Consider the following 22,699-nt stretch of genomic DNA (forward strand, 5'->3'; position numbering starts at 1 on the left):
CTACTGTTGTCAAGAAAAAAATACATGTTGATGTCACTTTGGCCTCTCTGAAAGAGTTGGACAGAATCTGAGCTGACGTCAGCTAAAAAGACCTGAGAGAACAGTGAGTAATGTTACTGGTGGACTTGAGAGAACAGTGAGTATTGTCACGAAGTGGCCCTTTGGGGTGTATATCGTGGCTCCCCCCCTCTCTCACTCTCTCTCTCCCACCACAAGTTATATGACTTTACGACAGGTCATACATTCCTGGCAGAGACTCTCTTCCCCTGGTCAAGCAGAAAGAGAGGGGAAATAAACCTATGGAGCAAAGAGCTTCTCTTTGTTCAACTCATATTCCCCAAAATTGGAGGATTAAACAATATTTCTATTTTTGAGAATGTGGGAATGGTCCGTGGGTATTTAAAGAACAATCCTGTCGAAGTGGTTTTATTTTGAAAAACAGCAGGATGGACGGTAGCACAAAATAACGGTAGCTTTGGAAGTGTACATTTCTCAGTTATTAGTTTTCTACCTGAATGTTGTGTAAAATATATGATTGAATATTAAACTATTTGTGAGAAGATGTAATGTCGTGTTGGCCTTCTAAACGTGATACTTGTTTAGTTATAACGTTTTAACTAGTCAGTGGCCACGCCCCGGTGAGCCCAGACATTACATCAGACGTCATAGAACCGCCCCTTTTTCCACAGAGTATATAACCCACTTCCTACAAAATATACATTAAGTCGGAGAACGGCGGGACAGATTCTCCATGTTGGAATGGCTATAATTCTATAGACCATTAGACCATACAGCTGTAGTTTTGGCTACACGGCTGGAAATGGCTAAACTCTGAGACTATCGATCATTACGGAATAAGAGCAAATCTTAGATGTATAATTACTAGTCTTCAGCTAGAAATTACGTAAGTCTAGGATGAGAATACCGACCATTGCCGAAGCATCTATTCTACGAGAACATTTCCGAATGGTACTCTGAAGTATCCATTCTAACCACCTAAAACCACGAAAGACATTGTGACTTCTGGGAAAGTTAATTACGGCTAGACGTTCCCCTCGAAAACATCCGGTGAAATGGCAGAGCGCCAAATGCAAATTAAATTACTATAAATATTAAACTTTCATGAAATCACACATGCAATACATCAAATTAAAGCTACACTTGTTGTTAATCCAGCTAACGTGTCAGATTTCAAAAGGCTTTACGTCGAAAGCAAACCATGCGATTATCTGAGGACAGCACCCCATCATACAAACACATGACAATCCTATTTCAACCCACCAGGCGCGACACAAAACTCAGAAATAACGATATAATTCTTGCCTTACCTTTGAAGATCTTCTGTTGGCACTCCAAAATGTCCCATAAACATCAAAAACGGTCCTTTTGTTTGATAAATTCCGTCGTTATATTCCCAAAATGTCAATTTATTTGGCGCGTTTGATTCAGAAAAACACCGGTTCCAACTCGCCCAACACAACTACAAAATATCTAATAAGTTAACTGTAAACTTGTTCCAAACATTTCAAACAACTTTCCTAATCTAACTTTAGGTATTTTAAAACGTAAATAATCAATAAAATTCAAGACGGAATAAACTGTGTTCAATTGCGGCTAAAATGAAAGTGGAGCAAGCTTCAGGTCACGCGCCCCAAACAAAAGAGTACACTAGGCTGGACCCTCGTTCTGAATAGCCGTACTTCTTCATTTCTCTACAGAAAAACATCAACCAATTTCTAAAGACTGTTGACATCTAGTGGAAGCAATAGGAACTGCAACCAAGTGCCACAGAAAGATAGGATCCCATAGAAACCCCATTGAAAACACAGTTACCTCAATTGTTTTTCTTCCTTTTTCTTCTATGATTGTTCTCAGGTTTTCGCCTGCCATATCAGTTCTGTTATACTCACAGACATTATTTTAACAGTTTTAGAAAGAGTGGTAGAGTGTTTTCTATCTAAATCTACCAATTATATGCATATCCTAGCTTCTGGGCCTGAGTAGCAGGCAGTTTACTTTGGGCACGCTTTTCATCCGGTGGTGAAAATACTGCCCCCTAGCCCGAAGAGGTTAACCAGCATCTCTGATGAACTCTACAGGACGATCGAGTGTTTTCAACGGAGAGACAACAATGACATACGAGTGTAAATATGTACATTGCAAATTCTTTCAGAATGAGTGCAAAGTATTAGCATGTCTATGAGTACTATTATCCACTGTGAATTGTGAATCCATTTTGTCTTTCCCGCTCTTTCTCAGTCCCCACCCCTTTCCTTTGTCTACCAAGCGTCATATCGGCTTCGTCCACTAGGGACTTTTTCTTTGTATCATGCAGTAACTGAAATATCTACTGTTTTTTTGTTATGTAATTCTGTGTGATTATTATAAAAAATAATTAAGCCAATTTGTATATCGCTGATTCATGATTTAGGCTAGAGTTCGTGCAGATATCCAAGGGTTTGTGACGTTCAGTAATGAAAACTGATGAGGTAATAATAACAATTCATTAATAAGCGACTGTTTTTATAAGATATGAAAATATCTGAAGAGTTATATTCGGGAAATTGACACTTCATAAACAACATGTTCCCGTGGTGCCCCGACTTCCTAGTTAATTAAAGTTTGCATGATTAGTTTAATCACGTAATAATAATTACACATAGAGAATTGATTTGATAAATAAGTCTTCACAATTAATTATAGTCCAGACACAACAGTATTGTCACTGCTGGACTTGGCAGAACTGTGAGCATTGTCACTGCTGGACTTGGCAGAACCGTGAGTATTGTCACTGCTGGACTTGGCAGAACCTTGAGTATTGTCACTGCTGTACTTGGCAGAACCGTGAGTATTGTCACTGCTGGACTTGGCAGAAACGTGAGCATTGTCACTGCTGGACTTGGCAGAACCGTGAGTATTGTCACTGCTGGACTTGGCAGAAACGTGAGTATTGTCACTGCTGTACTTGGCAGAACCGTGAGTATTGTCACTGCTGGACTTGGCAGAACCGTGAGTATTGTCACTGCTGGACTTGGCAGAACCTTGAGTATTGTCACTGCTGTACTTGGCAGAACCGTGAGTATTGTCACTGCTGGACTTGGCAGAAACGTGAGCATTGTCACTGCTGGACTTGGCAGAACCGTGAGTATTGTCACTGCTGTACTTGGCAGAACCTTGAGTATTGTCACTGCTGTACTTGGCAGAACCGTGAGTATTGTCACTGCTGGACTTGGCAGAAACGTGAGCATTGTCACTGCTGGACTTGGCAGAACCGGGAGTATTGTCAATGCTAGACTTGGCAGAACCTTGAGTATTGTCACTGCTGGACTTGGCAGAACCATGAGTATTTTCACTGCTGGACTTGGCAGAACCGTGAGTATTGTCACTGCTGGACTTGGCAGAACCGTGAGTATTGTCACTGCTAGACTTGGCAGAACCGTGAGTATTGTCACTGCTGGACTTGGCAGAACCGTGAGTATTGTGCCACGTTGAAAGTCACTGAGCTCTTCAGTAAGGCCATTCTACTGCCAATGTTTGTCGATGGAGATTGCATGGCTGTGTGCTCGATTTTATACACCTGTCAGAAACGGGCGTGGCTGAAAAAGCAGAATCCACTAATTTGAAGAGGTGTCCACATGCTTTTGTATATATAGGGTATCACTAAAGGCTAGTATCCCACTACTGTAATACAGTCACTACTTCCAACCTGCCAACAGTTTTCAACACTAGCAATTTCAATTTCTAAACTCAAACTCATCTGGTCAAATGAGCAAGTCACACAATTTTTCTTTATGAAAACTACCCAGTGTAGTTGTTTTTTTTACCTCTGACCTGGCTACAACATTGATGACAATGGTACTATTAATATGACCACCATAGCATACAGCTCCCCGTAGCCCCCTCTGATCTCTGACTAGATTAACATTACCACTTGTTTAAAACAATACAGGCAAAACATCTCTCCAAGACAGAACAAAACATCAGTATCAATAATCCAAAGAAATGTGAGGGGGGGGGGGTGTGTGTGTGTGTGTGTGTGTGTGTGTGTGTGTGTGTGTGTGTGTGTGTGTGTGTGTGTGTGTGTGTGTGTGTGTGTGTGTGTGTGTGTGTGTGTGTGTGTGTGAATAGACAGTGGTGTCTGTTATTCACACACAGGGAAGTAGTCAAGCCCAGAGAAGCAAACATACATCCGTCCTGCTCCAGTCTCCCTTCATCTAGCCCATATCCCCACAGCATCAAACGCAACAAATTCACACAGGTATATACACACACACACACACACACACACACACACACACACACACACACACACACACACACACACACACACACACACACACACACACAGAGCAAGAGAGGTATACAGGCACCATCTAGTGCTTTGCTCAGGAAAATCCTCTGAGATAGAAATACAGAGAATCAAGTATCAAACTACATTGTTTTATATGTCTGTTAAACTTGTTTTATATGTCTGTTAAACTTGTTTTATATATCTGTTAAACTTGTTTTATCTATTAAACTTGTTTTGTATATCTATTAAACTTGTTTTATCTATAAAACTTGTTTTGTATATCTATTAAACTTGATATATATATATATATATATATATATATATATATATATATATATATATATATATATATATATATATATATCAGTTAATCTTGTCCAGTATATCTATTAAACTTGTTGTATATATCTGTTAAACCTCATTTATACATATAAAACTTGTTTAATCTATCTATTAAACTTGATTTATATATATTAAACTTGTTTTATCTATCTATTAAACTCATTTTATATATCTATAAAACTTGCTGTATATGTCTGTTTAACTTGTTTTATGTATCTGGTAACTTGTTTTATATATCTATTAACCTTGTTTTATATATCTGATAAACTTGTTTTATATATCTATTAAACTTGTTTTATCTATCTATTAAACTTGTTGTATATACAGTTGAAGTCGGATGTTTACATACACCTTAGCCAAATACATTTAAACTAGGTTTTTTCGCAATTCCTGACACTTAATCCTAGTAGAAATTCCATGTCTTAGGTCAGCTTTGATCAGCCCTTTATTTTAAGAATGTGAAATGTCAGAATAATAATTGAGAGGATGATTTATTTCTTTCATCACATTCCCAGTGGGTCAGAAGTTTACATACACTCAATTAGTATTTGGTTGCATTGCCTTTAAATTGTTTAACTTGGGTCATTCCTCCTGACAGAGCTGGTGTAACTGAGTCAGGTTTGTAGGCCTCCTTGCTCGCACACACTTTTCCAGTTTTGCCCACAAATCTTATATAGGATGGAGGTCAAGGCTTTGTGATGGCCACTCCATGACCATGACTTTGTTGTCCTTAAGCCATTTTGCCACAACTTTGGAAGTATGCTTGGGGTCATTGTTAATTTGGAAGACCCATTTGCGACCAAGCTCTAACTTCCTGACTTATGTCTTGAGATGTTTCTTTTATATCCACAAAATGTCCCTTCCTCATGAAGCCATCTATTTTGTGAAGTGCACCAGTCCCTCCTGCAGCAAAGCACCCCCACAACATGATGCTGCCACCCCCGTGCTTCACGGTTGGGATGGTGTTCTTCGGCTTGCAAGCCTCCCCCTTTTTCCTCCAAACATAACGATGGTCATTATGGCCAAATAGTTCTATTTTTGTTTCATCAGACCAGAGGATATTTCTCCAAAAAGTACGATCTTTGTCCCCATGTGCAGTTGCAAACCGCAGTCTGGCTTTTTTTATGGTGGTTTTGGAGCAATGGCTTCTTCCTTGCTGAGCAGCCTTTCAGGTTATGTCGATATAGGACTCATTTTACTGTGGATATAGATACTTTTGTACCTGTTTCCTCCAGCATCTTCACAAGGTCCTTTGCTGTTGTTCTGGGATTCATTTGCACTTTGCGCATCAAAGTATGTTCATCTCTAGGAAACAGAATGCGTCTCCTTCCTGAGCAGTTTGATGGCTACGTGGTCCTATGGTGGTTGTACTTGCATACGATTGTTTGTACAGATGAACGTGGTACCTTCAGGCGTTTGGAAATTGCTCCCAAGGATAAACCAGACTTGTGGAGGTCTAGAATTTATTTTCCGAGGTCTTGGCTGATTTCTTTTGATTTTCCCATGATGTCAAGCAAAGAGGCACTGAGTTTGAAGGTAGGCCTTAAAATACATCCACAGGTACACCTCCAGTTGACTCAAATATGTCAATTAGCCTATCAGAAGCTTCTAAAGCCATGACATCATTTTCTGGATTTTTCCAAGCTGTTTAAAGGCACAGTCAACTTAGTGCATGTAAACTTCTGACCCACTGGAATTGTGATACAATGAATTATAAGTGAAATAATCTGTCTGTAAACAATTGTTGGAAAAATGAATTGTGTCATGCACAAAGTAGATGTCCTAACTGACATGCCAAAACTATAGTTTGTTAACAAGAAATGTGTGGTGTGGTAGAAACATTTGTTTAATGACTCCAACCTAAGTGTATGTAAACTTCCAACTTCATCTGTATCTGTTAAACTAGTTGTATCTATTAAACGTGTTTTATATATCTGTTAAACTTGTTGTATATTTCTGTTGAACTTGTTTTATATATCTGTTAAACTTGTTGTATATATCTATTAAACTCTTTTTTATATATATATCTATTAAACTTGTTTTATCTATTAAACTTGTTTTGTATATCTACTAAACTTGTTTTATCTATTAAACTTGTTTTGTATATCTATTCAACTTGATATATATATATATATATATATGTGTGTATATGTATATATCAGTTAATCTTGTACAGTATATCTGTTAAACTTGTTTTATATATCTATTAAACATGTTTTATCTATTCAACTTGTTTTATATATCTGTTAAACTTGTTTTATATATCTATTAAACTTGTTTTTTTTATCAATTTTATCGCTGTGCTTTAACATGCATTCATCAGAGAAACATGTTCTGTTTGAATTAACAAAACTTGTCAACGGTGGGTGTAGCTGGTGCATGGAAGTCAGGCACAGGAGAGCAGAGATGAGTGAACAAGAAGCACTTTACTGAGGCAATTGTAAGACCAGAACACAACCATGTCACAAAAAACAAAATGCCCAAAACAAGTGAGGCAGCACAAAGTACCACAACAATGTACAAAGTACCACAACGATGTACAAAGCACCGGCTGCCACAAATAACGGGTACACATAAAACCCGGCGCTAACCAGCCGGAAGCGTGCCAACCTCGACAATAAACAATACCCCACACAGACATGGAGGCAACAGAGGGCTAAATACACATAGTAATTATGAGGAGAGTAAACCATGTGTGCAGGAAAACAAGACAAAACAAATGGAAAATGAAAGGTGGAGCGGTGATGGCTAGAAGACCGGTGACGTCGAGTGCCGAACACCTCCCGAACAAGGAGAGGGACCGACTTCGGCGGAAGTCGTGACAAAACTTGAAATACTAATATGTGTCAAATGTATGGAACATTTCTCATCCCTCAGTAAGACTTCATAAGTAATACAAATTACCACCAGCAAAACTAAATTACACATCAGACATTTTTATATCAAAATATAATGTGTAAATTAAATTAAATTAAATAGAAATGTCCCCAATAATAATACACTATCATGTTTCAGTGTCTCTTTACATCTAATGAAAATCATATGCATTGTTAAGAAATGAGAAACTACAAGTTTTCCCAGACATCTTCTCAAGGTTGTATAATTCAATTGACTACAAAATGAGCACAAGAAACGGCCACATTTTGACCCAGACGTGTGTTATTACTGGTGTGAAACAGTGTTGAAGGATATCCAAAAGCTTCTGAGTCCCAAATGGCACCCTATTCCATTTATAGTGCACTACTATTGACCAGAGCCCTATGCCAAAAGTAGTGCACTACATAGGGAATGGGCCCTGGGTCAATAGCACTGCACTACATTGGGATGCATCTTTTGTCTCTGAACCCGTTGCAGCCAGACAGTAATTCTATCTTAGGGTCACCTACAATAACAGAGATAAATGCCCTGCAACCTCCAGCGACAAGTTTTCAAACATTTGCCTTCCGTTGTGTTTCAAAATACGATTGAACTGAAATATGTTACACATGACCACGGCAGCGGGAAAATGTTTTGGGGTGGGGGTGTTATCGACGGGGGCGGGAAAGGGGGTATTTTTATCCCTTCTTTGCTGACGAGTATTTTTCTTTGCTCATACAGGAGTAATAAAGGCCTGGGCACTCATTTGGTGGAGCATTAATCATGTTTTATTGTGATTTATCAGCAGTCACAGCGCTACTACTTGCGCTGCTACTGTATGAACGTGACCAACCTATAATGTCATCAGTAATAGTGAGTGGTGGATGAAGGCTTGGTGGAAACTTTGATGAATACTGCGTAGTGTGTGTGTGTGTGTGTGTGTGTGTGTGTGTGTGTGTGTGTGTGTGTGTGTGTGTGTGTGTGTGTGTGTGTCTCACTAAATGAGGACAGCATAAAATATTTCAAATCTCATTGGGATGAACCAAATGTTCAACTACATCTGACCCTAACCCAACTATATCTGACCCTAACCATAACCCAACTATATCTGACCCTAACCATGACCCAACTACATCTGACCCTAACCCAACTCCATCTGACCCTAACCATAACCCAACTATATCTGACCCTAAAAAAACTATATCTGACCCTAACCATAACCCAACTATATCTGACCCTAACGCAACTATATCTGACCCTAACCCAACTATATCTGACCCTAACCATAACCCAACCATATCTGACCCTAACTCCAACTCAAATATATCTGACCCTAACCCAACTATATCTGACCCTAACCCAACAATATCTGACCCTAACCCTAACCTAACTATATCTGACCCTAACCCAACTATATTTGACTCTAACCCAACTATATCTGACCGTAACCCAACAATATCTGACCCTAACCCTAACCCAACTATATCTGACCCTAACCCAACTATATTTGACTCTAAGCCTTACACAACCATATCTGACCCCAACCCAACTATATCTGATTGTAACCCAACAATATCTGACCCTAACACAACTACATCTGATCCTAACCCAACTATATCTGACCCTAACCATAACCCAACTATACCTGACCCTAACCCAATTATATCTGACCCTAAATCTAACCCAACTATATCTGACCCTAAACCTAACCCAACTATATCTGACTCTAAATCTAACCCAACTATATCTGACTCTAAATCTAACCCAACAATATCAGACCCTAAATCTAACCCAACTATAACTGACCCTAAACCTAACCCAACTCTATCTGACCCTAAACCTAACCCAACTATATCTGACTCTAAATCTAACCCAACTATATCTGACTCTAAATCTAACCCAACAATATCAGACCCTAAACCTAAACCAACTATATCTGACCCTAACCATAACCCAACTATATCTGACCCTAACCATAACCCAACTACATCTGACCCTAACCCAACTATATCTGACCCTAACCATAACTCAACTATATCTGACCCTAAAAAACCGATATCTGATCCTAACCATAACCCAACTATATCTGACCCTAACCCAACTATATCTGACCCTAACCATAACCCAACTATATCTGACCCTAACTCCAACTCAACTATATCTGACCCTAACCCAACTATATCTGACCCTAACTCCAACTCAACTATATCTGACCCTAACCCAACTATATCTGACCCTAACCCAACAATATCTAACCCTAACCCAACTATATTTGACTCTAACCCAACTATATCTGACCCTAAACCTAACCCAACTATATCTGACCCTAACCCAACTATATTTGACTCTAACCCTTAGACAACCATATCTGACCCCAACCCAACTATATCTGATTGTAACCCAACAATATCTGACCCTAACACAACTACATCTGACCCTAACACAACAATATCTGATCCTAACCCAACTATATCTGACCCTAACCCAACTATATCTGACCCTAACCCAACTATATCTGACCCTAACCATAACCCAACTCTATCTGACCCTAACTCCAACTCAACTATATCTGACCCTAACCCAACTATATCTGACCCTAACCCAACAATATCTAACCATAACCCAACTATATTTGACTCTAACCCAACTATATCTGACCCTAACCCAACAATATCTGACCCTAACCCTAACCCAACTATATCTGACCCTAACCCAACTATATTTGACTCTAACCCTAAGACAACCATATCTGACCCCAACCCAACTATATCTGATTGTAACCCAACAATATCTGACCCTAACACAACTACATCTGACCCTAACACAACAATATCTGATCCTAACCCAACTATATCTGACCCTAACCATAACCCAACTATACCTGACCCTAACCAAACTATATCTGACCGTAACCCAATTGTATCTGACCCTAAACCTAACCCAAATATATCTGACCCTAAACCTAACCCAACTATTTCTGACCCTAAACCAACTATATTTGACTCTAACCCTTAGACAACCATATCTGACCCCAACCCAACTATATCTGATTGTAACCCAACAATATCTGACCCTAACACAACTACATCTGACCCTAACACAACAATATCTGATCCTAACCCAACTATATCTGACCCTAACCCAACTATATCTGACCCTAACCCAACTATATCTGACCCTAACCATAACCCAACTCTATCTGACCCTAACTCCAACTCAACTATATCTGACCCTAACCCAACTATATCTGACCCTAACCCAACAATATCTAACCATAACCCAACTATATTTGACTCTAACCTAACTATATCTGACCCTAACCCAACAATATCTGACCCTAACCCTAACCCAACTATATCTGACCCTAACCCAACTATATTTGACTCTAACCCTAAGACAACCATATCTGACCCCAACCCAACTATATCTGATTGTAACCCAACAATATCTGACCCTAACACAACTACATCTGACCCTAACACAACAATATCTGATCCTAACCCAACTATATCTGACCCTAACCATAACCCAACTATACCTGACCCTAACCAAACTATATCTGACCGTAACCCAATTGTATCTGACCCTAAACCTAACCCAAATATATCTGACCCTAAACCTAACCCAACTATTTCTGACCCTAAACCAACTTTATCTGACCCTAAACCTAACCCAACTATATCTGACCCTAAATCTAACCCAACTATATCTGACCCTAACCCAACTATATCTGACCCTAAACCAACTATATCTGACCCTAAACCTAACCCAATTATACCTGACCATAACCCAACTATATCAACCCTAAACCTAACCCAACTATTTCTGACCCTAACCCTAACCCAACTATATCTGACCCTAAACCTAACCCAACTATATCTGACCCTAACTCTAACCCAACTATATCTGACCCTAAACCTAACCCAACTATATCTGACCCTGACTCTAAATCTAACCCAACTGTAACCCAACTATATCTGCAGAACACACAGGTTAGGCTACTATACTGAATGATCTACTGCAGTATATACCAACTGTAGATCTCTCTTGATAATAAACCTGGAAAGAAACTACCCCTCAAAAAATAGATTTTAGGTTAATTTAGGTCAAGTTTTGACTAATACAATATTTATCGACATAGATTTTTTTCCTGTCAGCTTTTACGTACACTCCAGATTTACCAAAACTAGATCTAGAAGAATACTTTATTAATCCAGAGATGGAGAATGGTCTTCATCTCTACCAAACCCCTCCAATACACCACACACAGACATACACACATACAGACACACACACAGACACACACACACACACACACACACACACACACACACACACACACACACACACACACACACACACACACACACAAAATCGGTCTAAAGATTCCCTGCCCAGTTAGAGTGTGTGACCCCTAGCAGTCAGTGTTGGACCCCAGTACGGTCAGGACAGGGTCATGCCTCCACATCAGTGTGATGAGGGAAGTGACACATTACCACCATATTTGCATAGAAATTCAGAGCAAACACAGCCCTGGGCCCGTATCCACAAAGCCTCTCAAAGTAGGAGAGCTGATCTAGGGTCAGTATCGCCTTTTAGATCCTCATGAATAAGGTGTTTTGTGGATATGGGCCCAGGGCTTCAAGTGTATCGGAGGGGTTGGGTACAGATGAGTGGAGTATCACTTCCCAAAGCTGATGGCATGCGGGACACTCAGCTTAAGTGCCAAAAAAGTAAATGAGGCATTTGGTTGAGTTATCACTTTAAAGAACCAGGTAGTGTAAAGTTTCACTCTATGGCTGATTGCATACGACACAGGCTTGTTTTGTTCTAGGCTATTTTATGTATCTTCCGGAACTTTCCGTCTGTTTTAAATGCTGTTATTTATTTTGAGAGGTCTGGTGAGATGGTGAACAGGCAAAGCGTCAATACAGGGCTAAGATTGAATCATACTACACCGGCCCCGACGCTTGTCTTATGTAGCAGGGCTTGCAAACTATTACAGACTACAAAGGGAAGCACAGCCGCGAGCTGCCTAGTGACACTAGCCTACCAGACGAGCTAAATCACTTCTATGATCGCTTCGAGGTAAGCAACACTGAGGCATGCATGAGAGCATCAGCTGTTCCGGACGACTGTGTGATCACGCTCTCCGTAGCTGACGTGAGTAAGACCTTTAAACAGGTCAACATTCACAAGGCTGCGGGGCCAGACAGATTACCAGGACGTTTTCTCTTGGCATGTGCTGACCAACTGGCAGGTGTCTTCACTGACATTTTCAACATGTCCCTGACCCAGTCTGTAATACCAACATGTTTCAAGCAGACCACCATGGTACCTGTACCCAAGAACACTAAGGTAACCTGCCTAAATGACTACAGACCTGCAGTACTCACGTCCGTAGCCATGAAGTGCTTTGAAAGGCTGGTCATGGCTCACATCAACACCACCAGAAACACTAGACCCACTCCAATTTGCATACCGCCCTAACAGATCCACAGATTATGCAATCTCTATTGCACTTCACACTGCCCTTTCCCACCTGGACAAAGGGAACACCAACGTGAAAATGCTATTCATTGACTACAGCTCAGCGTTCAACATCATAGTACCCTCAAAGCTCATCACTAAGCTAAGGATCCTGGGACTAAACACCTCCCTCTGCAACTGGACCCTGGACTTCCTGACGAGCCACCCCCAGGTGGTAAGGGTAGGTAGCAACACATCTGCCACGCTGATCCTAAACACTGGAGCCCCCCAGGGGTGAGTGCTCAGTTCCCTCCTGTACTCCCTGTTCACCCACGACTGCACGGCCAGGCACGACTCCAACACCATCATTAAGTCTGCAGATGACTCAACAGTGGTAGGCCTGATCATGGACGACACAGCCTATAGGGAGGAGGTCAGAAACCTGGCCGGGTGGTGCCAGAATAACAACCTATCCCTCAACGTAACCAAGACTAAGGAGATGATTGTGGACTACAGGAAAAGGAGGACCGAGCACGCCCCCATTCTCATCGACGGGGCTGTAGTGGAGCAGGTTGACAGCTTCAAGTTCCTTGGTGTCCACATGACCAACAAACTAGAATGGTCCAAACACACGAAGACAGAGGGCACGACAAAGCCTATTCCCCCTCAGGAAACTAAAAAATGTGGCATGAGTCCTGAGATCCTCAAAAGCTTCTACAGCTGCAACATCGAGAGCATCCTGACTGGTTGCATCACTGCCTGGTACGGCAATTGCTCGGCCTCCGACCACAAGTCACTACAGAGGGTAGTGCGTACGGCCCAGTACATCACTGGGGCTAAGCTGCCTGCCATCCAGGACCTCTATACCAGGCTGTGTCAGAGGAAGGCCCTAAAAATTGTCAAAGACTCCAGCCACCCCAGTCATAGACTGTTGTCTCTACTACTGCATGGTAAGAGGTACCGGAGTGCCAAGTCTAGGACAAAAAGACTTCTCCACAGTTTTTACACCCAAGCCATAAGACTCCTGAACATGTAATCAAATGGCTACCCGGACTATTTGCATAGTTTGCCCCCCCCCCCCCACCCCTCTTTTATGCTGCTGCTACTCTCTGTTCATCATATACTATGCACAGTCACTTTAACTATATATTCATGTACATATTACCTCAATTGGCCCGACAAACCAGTGCTCTCGCACATTGGCTACCCGGACTATCTGCATTGTGTCCCACCACCCACCACCCCCTCTTTTACACTACTGCTACTCTCTGTTCATCATATATGCATAGTTACCTTAACCATATCTACATGTACATACTACCTCAATCAGCCTGACTAACCGGTGTCTGTATGTAGCCTCGCTACTTTTATAGCCTCGTTACTGTATATAGCCTGTCATTTTACTGTTGTTTTATTTCTTTACTTACCTATTGTTCACCTAACACCTTTTTTGCACTATTGGTTAGAGCCTGTAAGTAAGAATTTCACTGTAGGGTCTAAACTTGTTGTATTCGGCGCACGTGACAAATAAACTTTGATTTGATGTATTTAATACATATGGACTATTGCAAATAAACTTCAGTAACTTACTGCTAAACAAAGCAGGTTCGTTTTCTAACGTTTTTCAGCATCACTAGTAAACATCCTAGTTGCCATAACTCTTATGTTACAAAAAGTGAGTCAAATCGAAAAACTGATCTCAGTTCAGTGTCTGGGGGCAACTTCACTTTATGCATTTGGCGTGACGTCACACAACATCATGGCGGCGTACATGCTGAACACAAACACAGCACACTTTTACCCACGAAGATAAGCAATCGGATAATGACAAACGATTCAATTTGCGTTTACATGGTCAAGTCAAATGATGAACAAGAAAACTGACGACGAAATATGCCAAATCCAAGAAAGCATGACCCTAACACTGGCTCAAATGACTTAAGTGAAATCTGGAGTCATGTTTCCACATTTTCTCAAAAAAGGTTGAAAACAAACAAATCGGGTAAAAGCCCGAAATTGACACCCCAATCTTCACCTTCTGTCAGGAAGTCACCACATACTCGTTCTAAAGGTAAGATGGTTGCCAAAAGTGCACGGGAACGGTATTGCTAACCAGCTAGTTGGGTAGCTAACAACATCTAGACTCAATAGCTAACGTTGTCAAACTTTCGTGTAGGCTGCAGGATAAACAGCTTTAACGTTAATTAGCTGGGCAGAGACGTCGCTAGCCAGGGCCACTTTCAGTTGCCAAACGTTCTTCAACGTTGCAGATAGAAATACAATATATAGAGCTGATGTGATTCCTCGTTCTATTTCTATCTTAACGTTCCAAAACGTTGGTTTTGTTTATTAGGATCCCCATTAGCTTTTTAATTTTAATTGTAACCTTTAATTAACTACAGCACATGCAGCAGCTACTCTTCCTTGGGTCCACATAAAACGTACAAATAAATTACAAAGTACAAAACAGTTATAGACAAGGACATTATATACAAATATAAAAAATAATAAGTTATATATTAGAAAGACAACAAAAATGGTATTTACACACTATTTTCATATTCTTATATACAGTTAAATGAGATTTTGGGCCTCCCGAGTGGCGCAGCGGTCTAAGGCACTGCATCTTCAGTGCTAGAGGCGTCACTACAGACCCTGGTTCGATTCTAGGCTGTATCACAACCGGCCGTGATTAGGATTTCCATAAGGCGGATGCACAATTGCCCCAGCGTCATTAGGGTTTGGCCTGGGTAGGCCGTCATTGTAAATAATAATTTGTTCTTAAACTGACTTGCCTTGTTAAATAAAGGTTCAATTATAAAAAAAAAAAATAAAAAAAACTATCTATATATATATATATATATATATATATATATATATATATATATATATATATATATAATCTTTAGAAAGAGCAGAGGTGATGTAAAAGGTTATTTTAAAATATTTGTTTAAAGCTAAACAGACTTTTTCCCTAAGTAATGTCTGGTGGCAGAGCATTCCACGATGACATGGCTCCATACATAACTGAACAATGCATTAGCCCCTAGTCGCACATGTGCTGATGCTCTCCCTATTGTACTCATGTGTGACCAGGTAGACCCCATTTGTTGTTCACCTATTTAGTATGTCTAGTGACCTTACAGTTGGTCTCGTTCCCTCCAGATTTGCAGACCCCCAAACGACGAGCGAGGGGCAGATACACGGGCTTAAACAACCCTGCTGATTCCCCCGGGGATGGAGATGTTTTACAGGACATCATATGGGACCCAGCATCACCTACTCCTGCTGGAAGTGGTATGATGATGCTGTTGTTAAGTCACTTGATGAGCAAAAGGCTGATTTAGCTTTAACATTAGCATATCCTTCATTCCTCCTCTTCCTCATTCTCCTCACACCTATCAGATCATCATGTGTCATCCTCCATCCACTCATGTTTTTGTTGTCCTTCTCAAAGCCAGTACATGATGGTGTCTCAGTGGATAGGAGGTCATGTGTTTCATTCCTCCACAGATCACAGAGGCGACACACAGGCTGCTTCCAGTTTCCGCTAGTGGCCTTTATGCCCAAAGTCGTTGGGATTACTATGTATATGTGCCAACAAAAGGCTAACTGTTGCTGTCCTTATTCTCCAGGGGAAGGGCCCAGCAACACCAGAGTTGTTGAGATATCAGACATTGTCAATCGGATCGCTCCTAAGGTCAGTATATAAAACATGTTCACCGTGTCACTGAGGTCCATTGATAGATGGAGTAGCAGGCCGTCATTGTAAATACGAATTTCTTCTTAACTGACTTCCTGGTTAAATAAAATAAATGAATAGATGCTGGTGCCCGGCAGCACCGACATGTTTTTGAATCATGTGTTACTGTGGATATAAAGGCCTCGTTATATTAAAATGTAAAAGACTGCATTCTACTGTGTTGATTTGTTTCAGTGGATGGAAAGAGATTCTTTGAAAGAAGACATTCTAAATCTGGTACTTCTTGAAGCACTGGAGGTTAAAGCCTGGGCCCTGGCTTGAAAGTAGTCCCAAAGCTTTAGGTTGGTCACAGCACACAAACCAGCTGTTGTAAACCATGTCTTCATTTTCCAGGATGCCCAGCATGTCTCTGTGGATAGTCCTCTGCTCCAGTGGATTGGGGACAGTGCTGTCCCCTGTACCCTAGAGGTACGCCCGCCCAAAGCAAGGAAGAAATCCACTCGGTGAGTGAATTTGTACAAATCACTTGTGTAATCAGGTTGATAAGTTGAAAACCTTTTATTTAACATGTTAGGTTTATTTCTCGTCCAATAGTCTTTTCCAGTAATTCTCTTATTCAGATCATTCTTGCTAGTGCTTATACTAGCTTCTTCAAAGGTTCCTCAATATATTCCTTGTTCGTTCATCCACTCACTTCATCCTCTCCTCTCTACAGGAAAAGCTCAGTGGAGGACTTGATGCAGCTGGCCAGGCAGTTTGACATCAACATGCACCAGCAGGACAGAGAGAGGAAGTGTGCTGAACACACAAACAATACCATAATTAACAACCGGTACGGGGAGGAACCCAAGGGCCCGACGACAATGTCGTCATCAGCCCAGCAGGTAGAGGCGGAGCTTAACGCTCTGTTCGACGGGCCGACGCAGCGAGTCACCGGACGGCTCAGCCAAGGGTCGAACGCCTCCACCTGTTCTCAGGAGGTCAAGGTTCAAGTTGGGGTCAGCTATCTCACTGCCGATGACCTTGTCAAAGTGTCGGAAGTCAAGCCTGGCGGGGGAAGCACATCTGGTTCATCGGCTCGTACTGGTAAAGAGGAAGTAGGACAGTGGAACGCCACAACGACTGTGGCGAAAGACGAGGACTTTGACTGGGAGGATGATGACCTTCTCAATGACCCTATCGTGTTGGAGATGACCCAGAATCCTGAGGGGCTGAAAACGCTGTCCCCTAAACCCAGCAGCTCACTGACTCTGAGCACTGACAGAGACAACACACAGCTGCTAACAGATACAGAAAAGACCCTACCACCCTCCTCTACTACCTCTAATCCTATCAGCCTGCCCTCTCACTCTGTCTGGAAGGGGACAAGCACACACCTTCAACCCTCAAACAGAGGTGGCCTCACTGAGCCATGTCCTAAACCCAAGCCCACCAGCAGAAGCACTTTCCTGCTGGAGCCCAACCTTTGTTTCCAGGTGAATATGGCTCCGACAACCAAAGAAGCACCCAGACCGTCCCTCACTGTTGGAGAGGCCCAGCCTGAGAGACCCAGGCCCGGCTTGTCTGCGGCCGTGGGGACTAGGGGCCCCAGTAGAGACACTGCTGAGGGGGTGAGCACGGCCACAACCTCACGTGGAACCACAGCCCCAGACTCCGCTTTCAAAGACATCTCAGAGGAGGACCTCCAGTCCCTGTTTGACTCTGAGTCGCTGTGGAACGACGGCGAAGGTGACGATGACAAACTGCTGTATCAGGTGTGTGACGACGTGGAGAGGATCTCCAACAGTCAGCCGCTGTCCGAGGACGCCACCGCAACCACGGATGCCACTGAGGTCCGCGTCCAGGAGAGCAAACCGAAAGCCCCTCCAACCGCCCCTCTGGCTACAGCGAGAGAGGGGTCTATGACTATGGATAGGGCTGTAGGTGGTCCTAGCAGTAGACAGTCAACCACCTGCACGTCTGGCCGCTCAAACTCAGCACCAGGAGATAGGAGCAGCACCCATGTGCACTTTCAGGGATGGAACATTCCAGCGAAAGCAGGAAATGTTTGGGTCGGACATCATACAGTCATGTCCCAGAGCCATCCAGGCAGTGCTGAGGGTCTGGGCAAGTTTACCCAGCTGAGGGGTGCTCCAGGATGGGGAACATTTGGCCTAGGATCCCTTGGAGTTAGAACCTTCCAAGCAGAGAACTCAAAGTTGGTCATGCCACGGACAGTGTTGGCGAGAACCCTCCCAAACTCAAATTCCCATCATGCATCATCGTTCAAGAGACATCTGTCGGACTCGGCCGCCATCGGCAACAAAGGTGAGCTTTTTACCCCATAAAAAGGCAAAACAATAATCCTCCACTTGTCAGTTTAGCTCTAGTATTACATTAAATGTTGGCCCCTAACAACACATTAGGCCAATCAGGAAGTTTACTCAAAGCGTTATCCACTTATCCCTGGAAGTGAAGCTAGTCCAGTGTCCTGAAGAGAAGAGCTCCCATAGTCAGCCAGTGTAGGCAGGTTTTAAACTTGTCAAGTACATGACAAAACACATCTAATGGAGGCAGTCAAGTTTACTGAAGAGATGGCTGTTGGGTCAGGGCTCTGAGAGGTTAGGAGGTAAATAGATGGCTGTTGGGTCAGGGCTCTGAGAGGTTAGGAGGTAAATAGATGGCTGTTGGGTCAGGGCTCTGAGAGGTTAGGAGGTAAATAGATGGCTGTTGGGTCAGGGCTCTGAGAGGTTAGGAGGTAAATAGATGGCTGTTGGGTCAGGGCTCTGAGAGGTTAGGAGGTAAATAGATGGCTGTTGGGTCAGGGCTTTAGAACTGAAGAGCTTCATTTCTATTCAATTATGTATTTTCAAAGTTGGAACGGCTGAGTAAATGTGTAAATGTATTAACTTTTTGTGCATAAAAATTGATACACTAATTGTCTGTTTTTTTTCTGTCAGTCACTGTAGGCACATTCTGTCTTTAAGCTTTTCAATTGCAGTCAGAGTCCTATTTCCATGTAATCTGATTTGTTTCTCAGTGTTTGTCAACAGTCAGATGACAGGGAGATGCACGGAGGAGGAGATTGAGAGGAAGAAGCAGGAGGCCATAGCCAGAAGAAGGACCAGGGAAACCTCCCTAAAAGCAGGGGGACTTCCTCTGTGACTAAGCAATGGAACACTAGATTAATACACAGTTAACCAGAATACCTATAGAGTAGCTATCCTATGCTAGGTAGGTACCATAAACATTTCTCACGGTTTCTTCACAGAACACTGTTGGTGCTACTAGAATGGTGTTGCGTTACGGAGCTATACTGCTTGACACACACACACACACACACACACACACACACACACACACACACACACACCCCCAGCGACCTTATCTCTGGTCTCTACTGGAGATGAATTGGTTTCTGTTGTTTGAGAGCTGCTGCACTTTTTTAGTTGCTTATATTCTCACTGTTGTTGTTTCTGGAGGTCACTGAAAAGTTGAGTAGAATATAGAGCAGAAACACTTTATCTGGAGTCATAGCAAGCAGTTGGCTTGTAATGCCTTTACAGCACCTCAAAGGAGATTGTCACCTTTTTTTTCTTTTTTTTACACGTTAGTCTGTTGACATTCCAAGTAGATAATGAGTCATCTTGATGAGCAATGAGGAGATCTGTTCTGTCTTCCAACAGTATCTTTCAGATGAACTGTAGGACCAGAACTCACCTTGTTGCTGTAACTCAGCAACATTATAGTACATTATCTTTACACTGCATGTGTTGACATGTGCTATATTAGTACCTTGTGTTTTGCACCTTATCCAGAAATGACAATAACACCAACACTAACCAGGTTTCCGTCCAAACTTTTTATGTGAGTCGGGAAAGAAAATGTCACCACAGACCTGATGGAAACGGCAAATTTGTCAGTAAACTTGTCCAAATGTCGACAAAACAATATACGCTAGACAAGATGGGATATTTTTGTTTCTGTAAAATGCATGCGAGACGCCTTTTATGCTCAAATATTGATATAATAGCCATCATGTCGACGTAAACTTTGAGTCACGCGATGATCCATTGTGTGGCCCTCGCACTACGACTCCTAAAAGCATGCAGTTTATTAAGCTACGCATTAAAGAAGTTCTGATTACCTTCACAGGGTGGTGAAAGTCTGTGATGATGCTCCTTTCCATTAAATATCAAGGGCCTTATTCTGGTGACGTGATGATCGATGCTTGGCTGCTGTTTGACAAATAAGTAAGAATCTGTCTCTTTTGTCCGTAATAATCTCATCCTGTAGGCTATAGGCATCTGTGAGCTGTTGGCTGGAGCACGTGTGTCAAAACCAAAGTGGGCACATTTGCTATACAACGCAACATTTGTAGTGACAAAGCCATCAGCAGAGTTGAAAATGTTACCTTTGTTTAACTAGGCAAGTCCAGAACAAATTATTATTTACAATGACGGCCACATCCGGACGACGCTGTGCCAGTTGTGCTCCACCCTATTGGACTCCCAATCACGGCCGGATGTGATGCAGCCTGGATTCGAACCAGGGACTGTAGTGATGCCCCTTGCACTGAGAAGTAGTGTCTTAGACCACTACGCCACTCGGGAGCCCATTTAAAAAAATGTTTTATTTTATTCAGTGTGTGAGAATTTAACAGCAAAAGTTATTTTTATGTGCGCTAAGTCATTGCACACAGCCTTTTATCCAGTTCTTCTGATTTTTGAATATTCTCATAAAAACCTGTCGCCGATTCGAAGGAAACTTAGCTAAAAAGCTTTAAATAAAGGTTGAAATCCTGGCTTGTCACATGGTGGTGTAAAATACAGGGCCCTAGGGATAATACTATGAGGAAGAGGTTCTGTATCTACTTCTGTTATCTCAATGGCTCCATTGTATCAGTCATGTCTCATTGACCTTAGAGACAGGTTATGACTTGGAGAGAGGTAGAGCTGTGCATCTCCATCAGATTTGTTTTTAGTGTCTTTATCTATGTACCAGAGGTGACCAGTTATACCTAAAAACTACTGTGTTGACCAAAACCACCTGGCATATACTGTTTCATCAAAATACATCAAAATGTTCTTTCACATTTTGTAATCAAAGCAGTGTTTTTAGAGACTGCAGCTCGGCTATGAATCAAGACAGTGTTATGTTGAAGTACTCTTGCGACTTTATTAAAACCCAATGTGTTAGAAAAGAAAGTTGGTTTTCCTTTCATTTTTACTTGAGTATGTCACTACTGACTAGATTTGACTTTTTCACCATCTTGTTTTTTTTTTAATGCATTTTAAGTTTCTTTACGTTGTCATAGTTATTTTGTTTTTATTTCTTACGGTGGTCCATATTTGCACAGGTCACAGTGGTATGAACAGAAAGACCACAGTATCATGCCACTTATGTAATATTACTAGATGTGTTATTCATTCTGAGTCAAAACCACCATTAAACTATCATGAAAACATGCTACCTTTCCTCTTAGATTCATTCCAATTCACGTGTGGCTCTTCCCAACATCCTCCACTGGTGTGGCTAATTTAAAGAATGATGACAGACATGGCAATGAGCAATTTTGTAAGTTTCTCATTCAACTACAAGTCAGACGTTGTGAACAGCTAATATCTCTCACGGTGGACGATATTAGATCATTGAGGGATTATATTCATATTGAATCTAATTTGTCTTCCACACCTGCCGTATTGTGTGTGGTACAGTGTGTGTCTTTGTACTCCCTTGAGAATTCACCAGTGTACTTCTGATGAGAGCCCCCCCAGCCATTTCTAATGAGACCCCCCCAGCCATTTCTGATGGGAGCGCCCCAGCCATTTCTGATGGGAGCGCCCCAGCCATTTCTGATGGGAGCCATTTTGTGCCTGCCAGAGTAGAGCTCAGGTAGAACACACCTGTGTGGGTGGGTGTGCCCACAGGGAAGTGTGTGTGTGTTCACCCTCCTCTCTCTCTTCAGCAGCACATTGACAGTAAATCTAAAAGGCAGGACAGTTTGGCGCGGGCATAAAGGTGGCTTTATGACTATGATTATAGTTATGATGATGACT

At 41.9% G+C, this 22,699-nt stretch overlaps 1 protein-coding gene across 1 annotated transcript; it reads left to right on the forward strand.

Moving 5' to 3' along the window:
- The first annotated feature begins 14,679 nt into the window (after nt 1–14,679).
- On the forward strand, nt 14,680–22,112 carry LOC145881967 (uncharacterized). The gene is made up of 6 exons (XM_082978757.1): nt 14,680–15,029; nt 16,124–16,255; nt 16,594–16,658; nt 17,055–17,164; nt 17,377–18,968; nt 19,681–22,112. The coding sequence occupies exons 1-6, from the start codon at nt 14,852–14,854 to the stop codon at nt 19,803–19,805; spliced, it is 2,202 nt and encodes a 733-aa protein (XP_082834883.1). The 5' UTR covers nt 14,680–14,851; the 3' UTR covers nt 19,806–22,112.
- Nucleotides 22,113–22,699: the final 587 nt, after the last annotated feature.

The sequence above is a fragment of the Salmo salar genome, chromosome 01 (genome assembly GCF_965601325.2).
Source record: "Salmo salar chromosome 01, fSalSal1, whole genome shotgun sequence".
NCBI classification, from domain to species: Eukaryota; Metazoa; Chordata; class Actinopteri; order Salmoniformes; family Salmonidae; genus Salmo; species Salmo salar.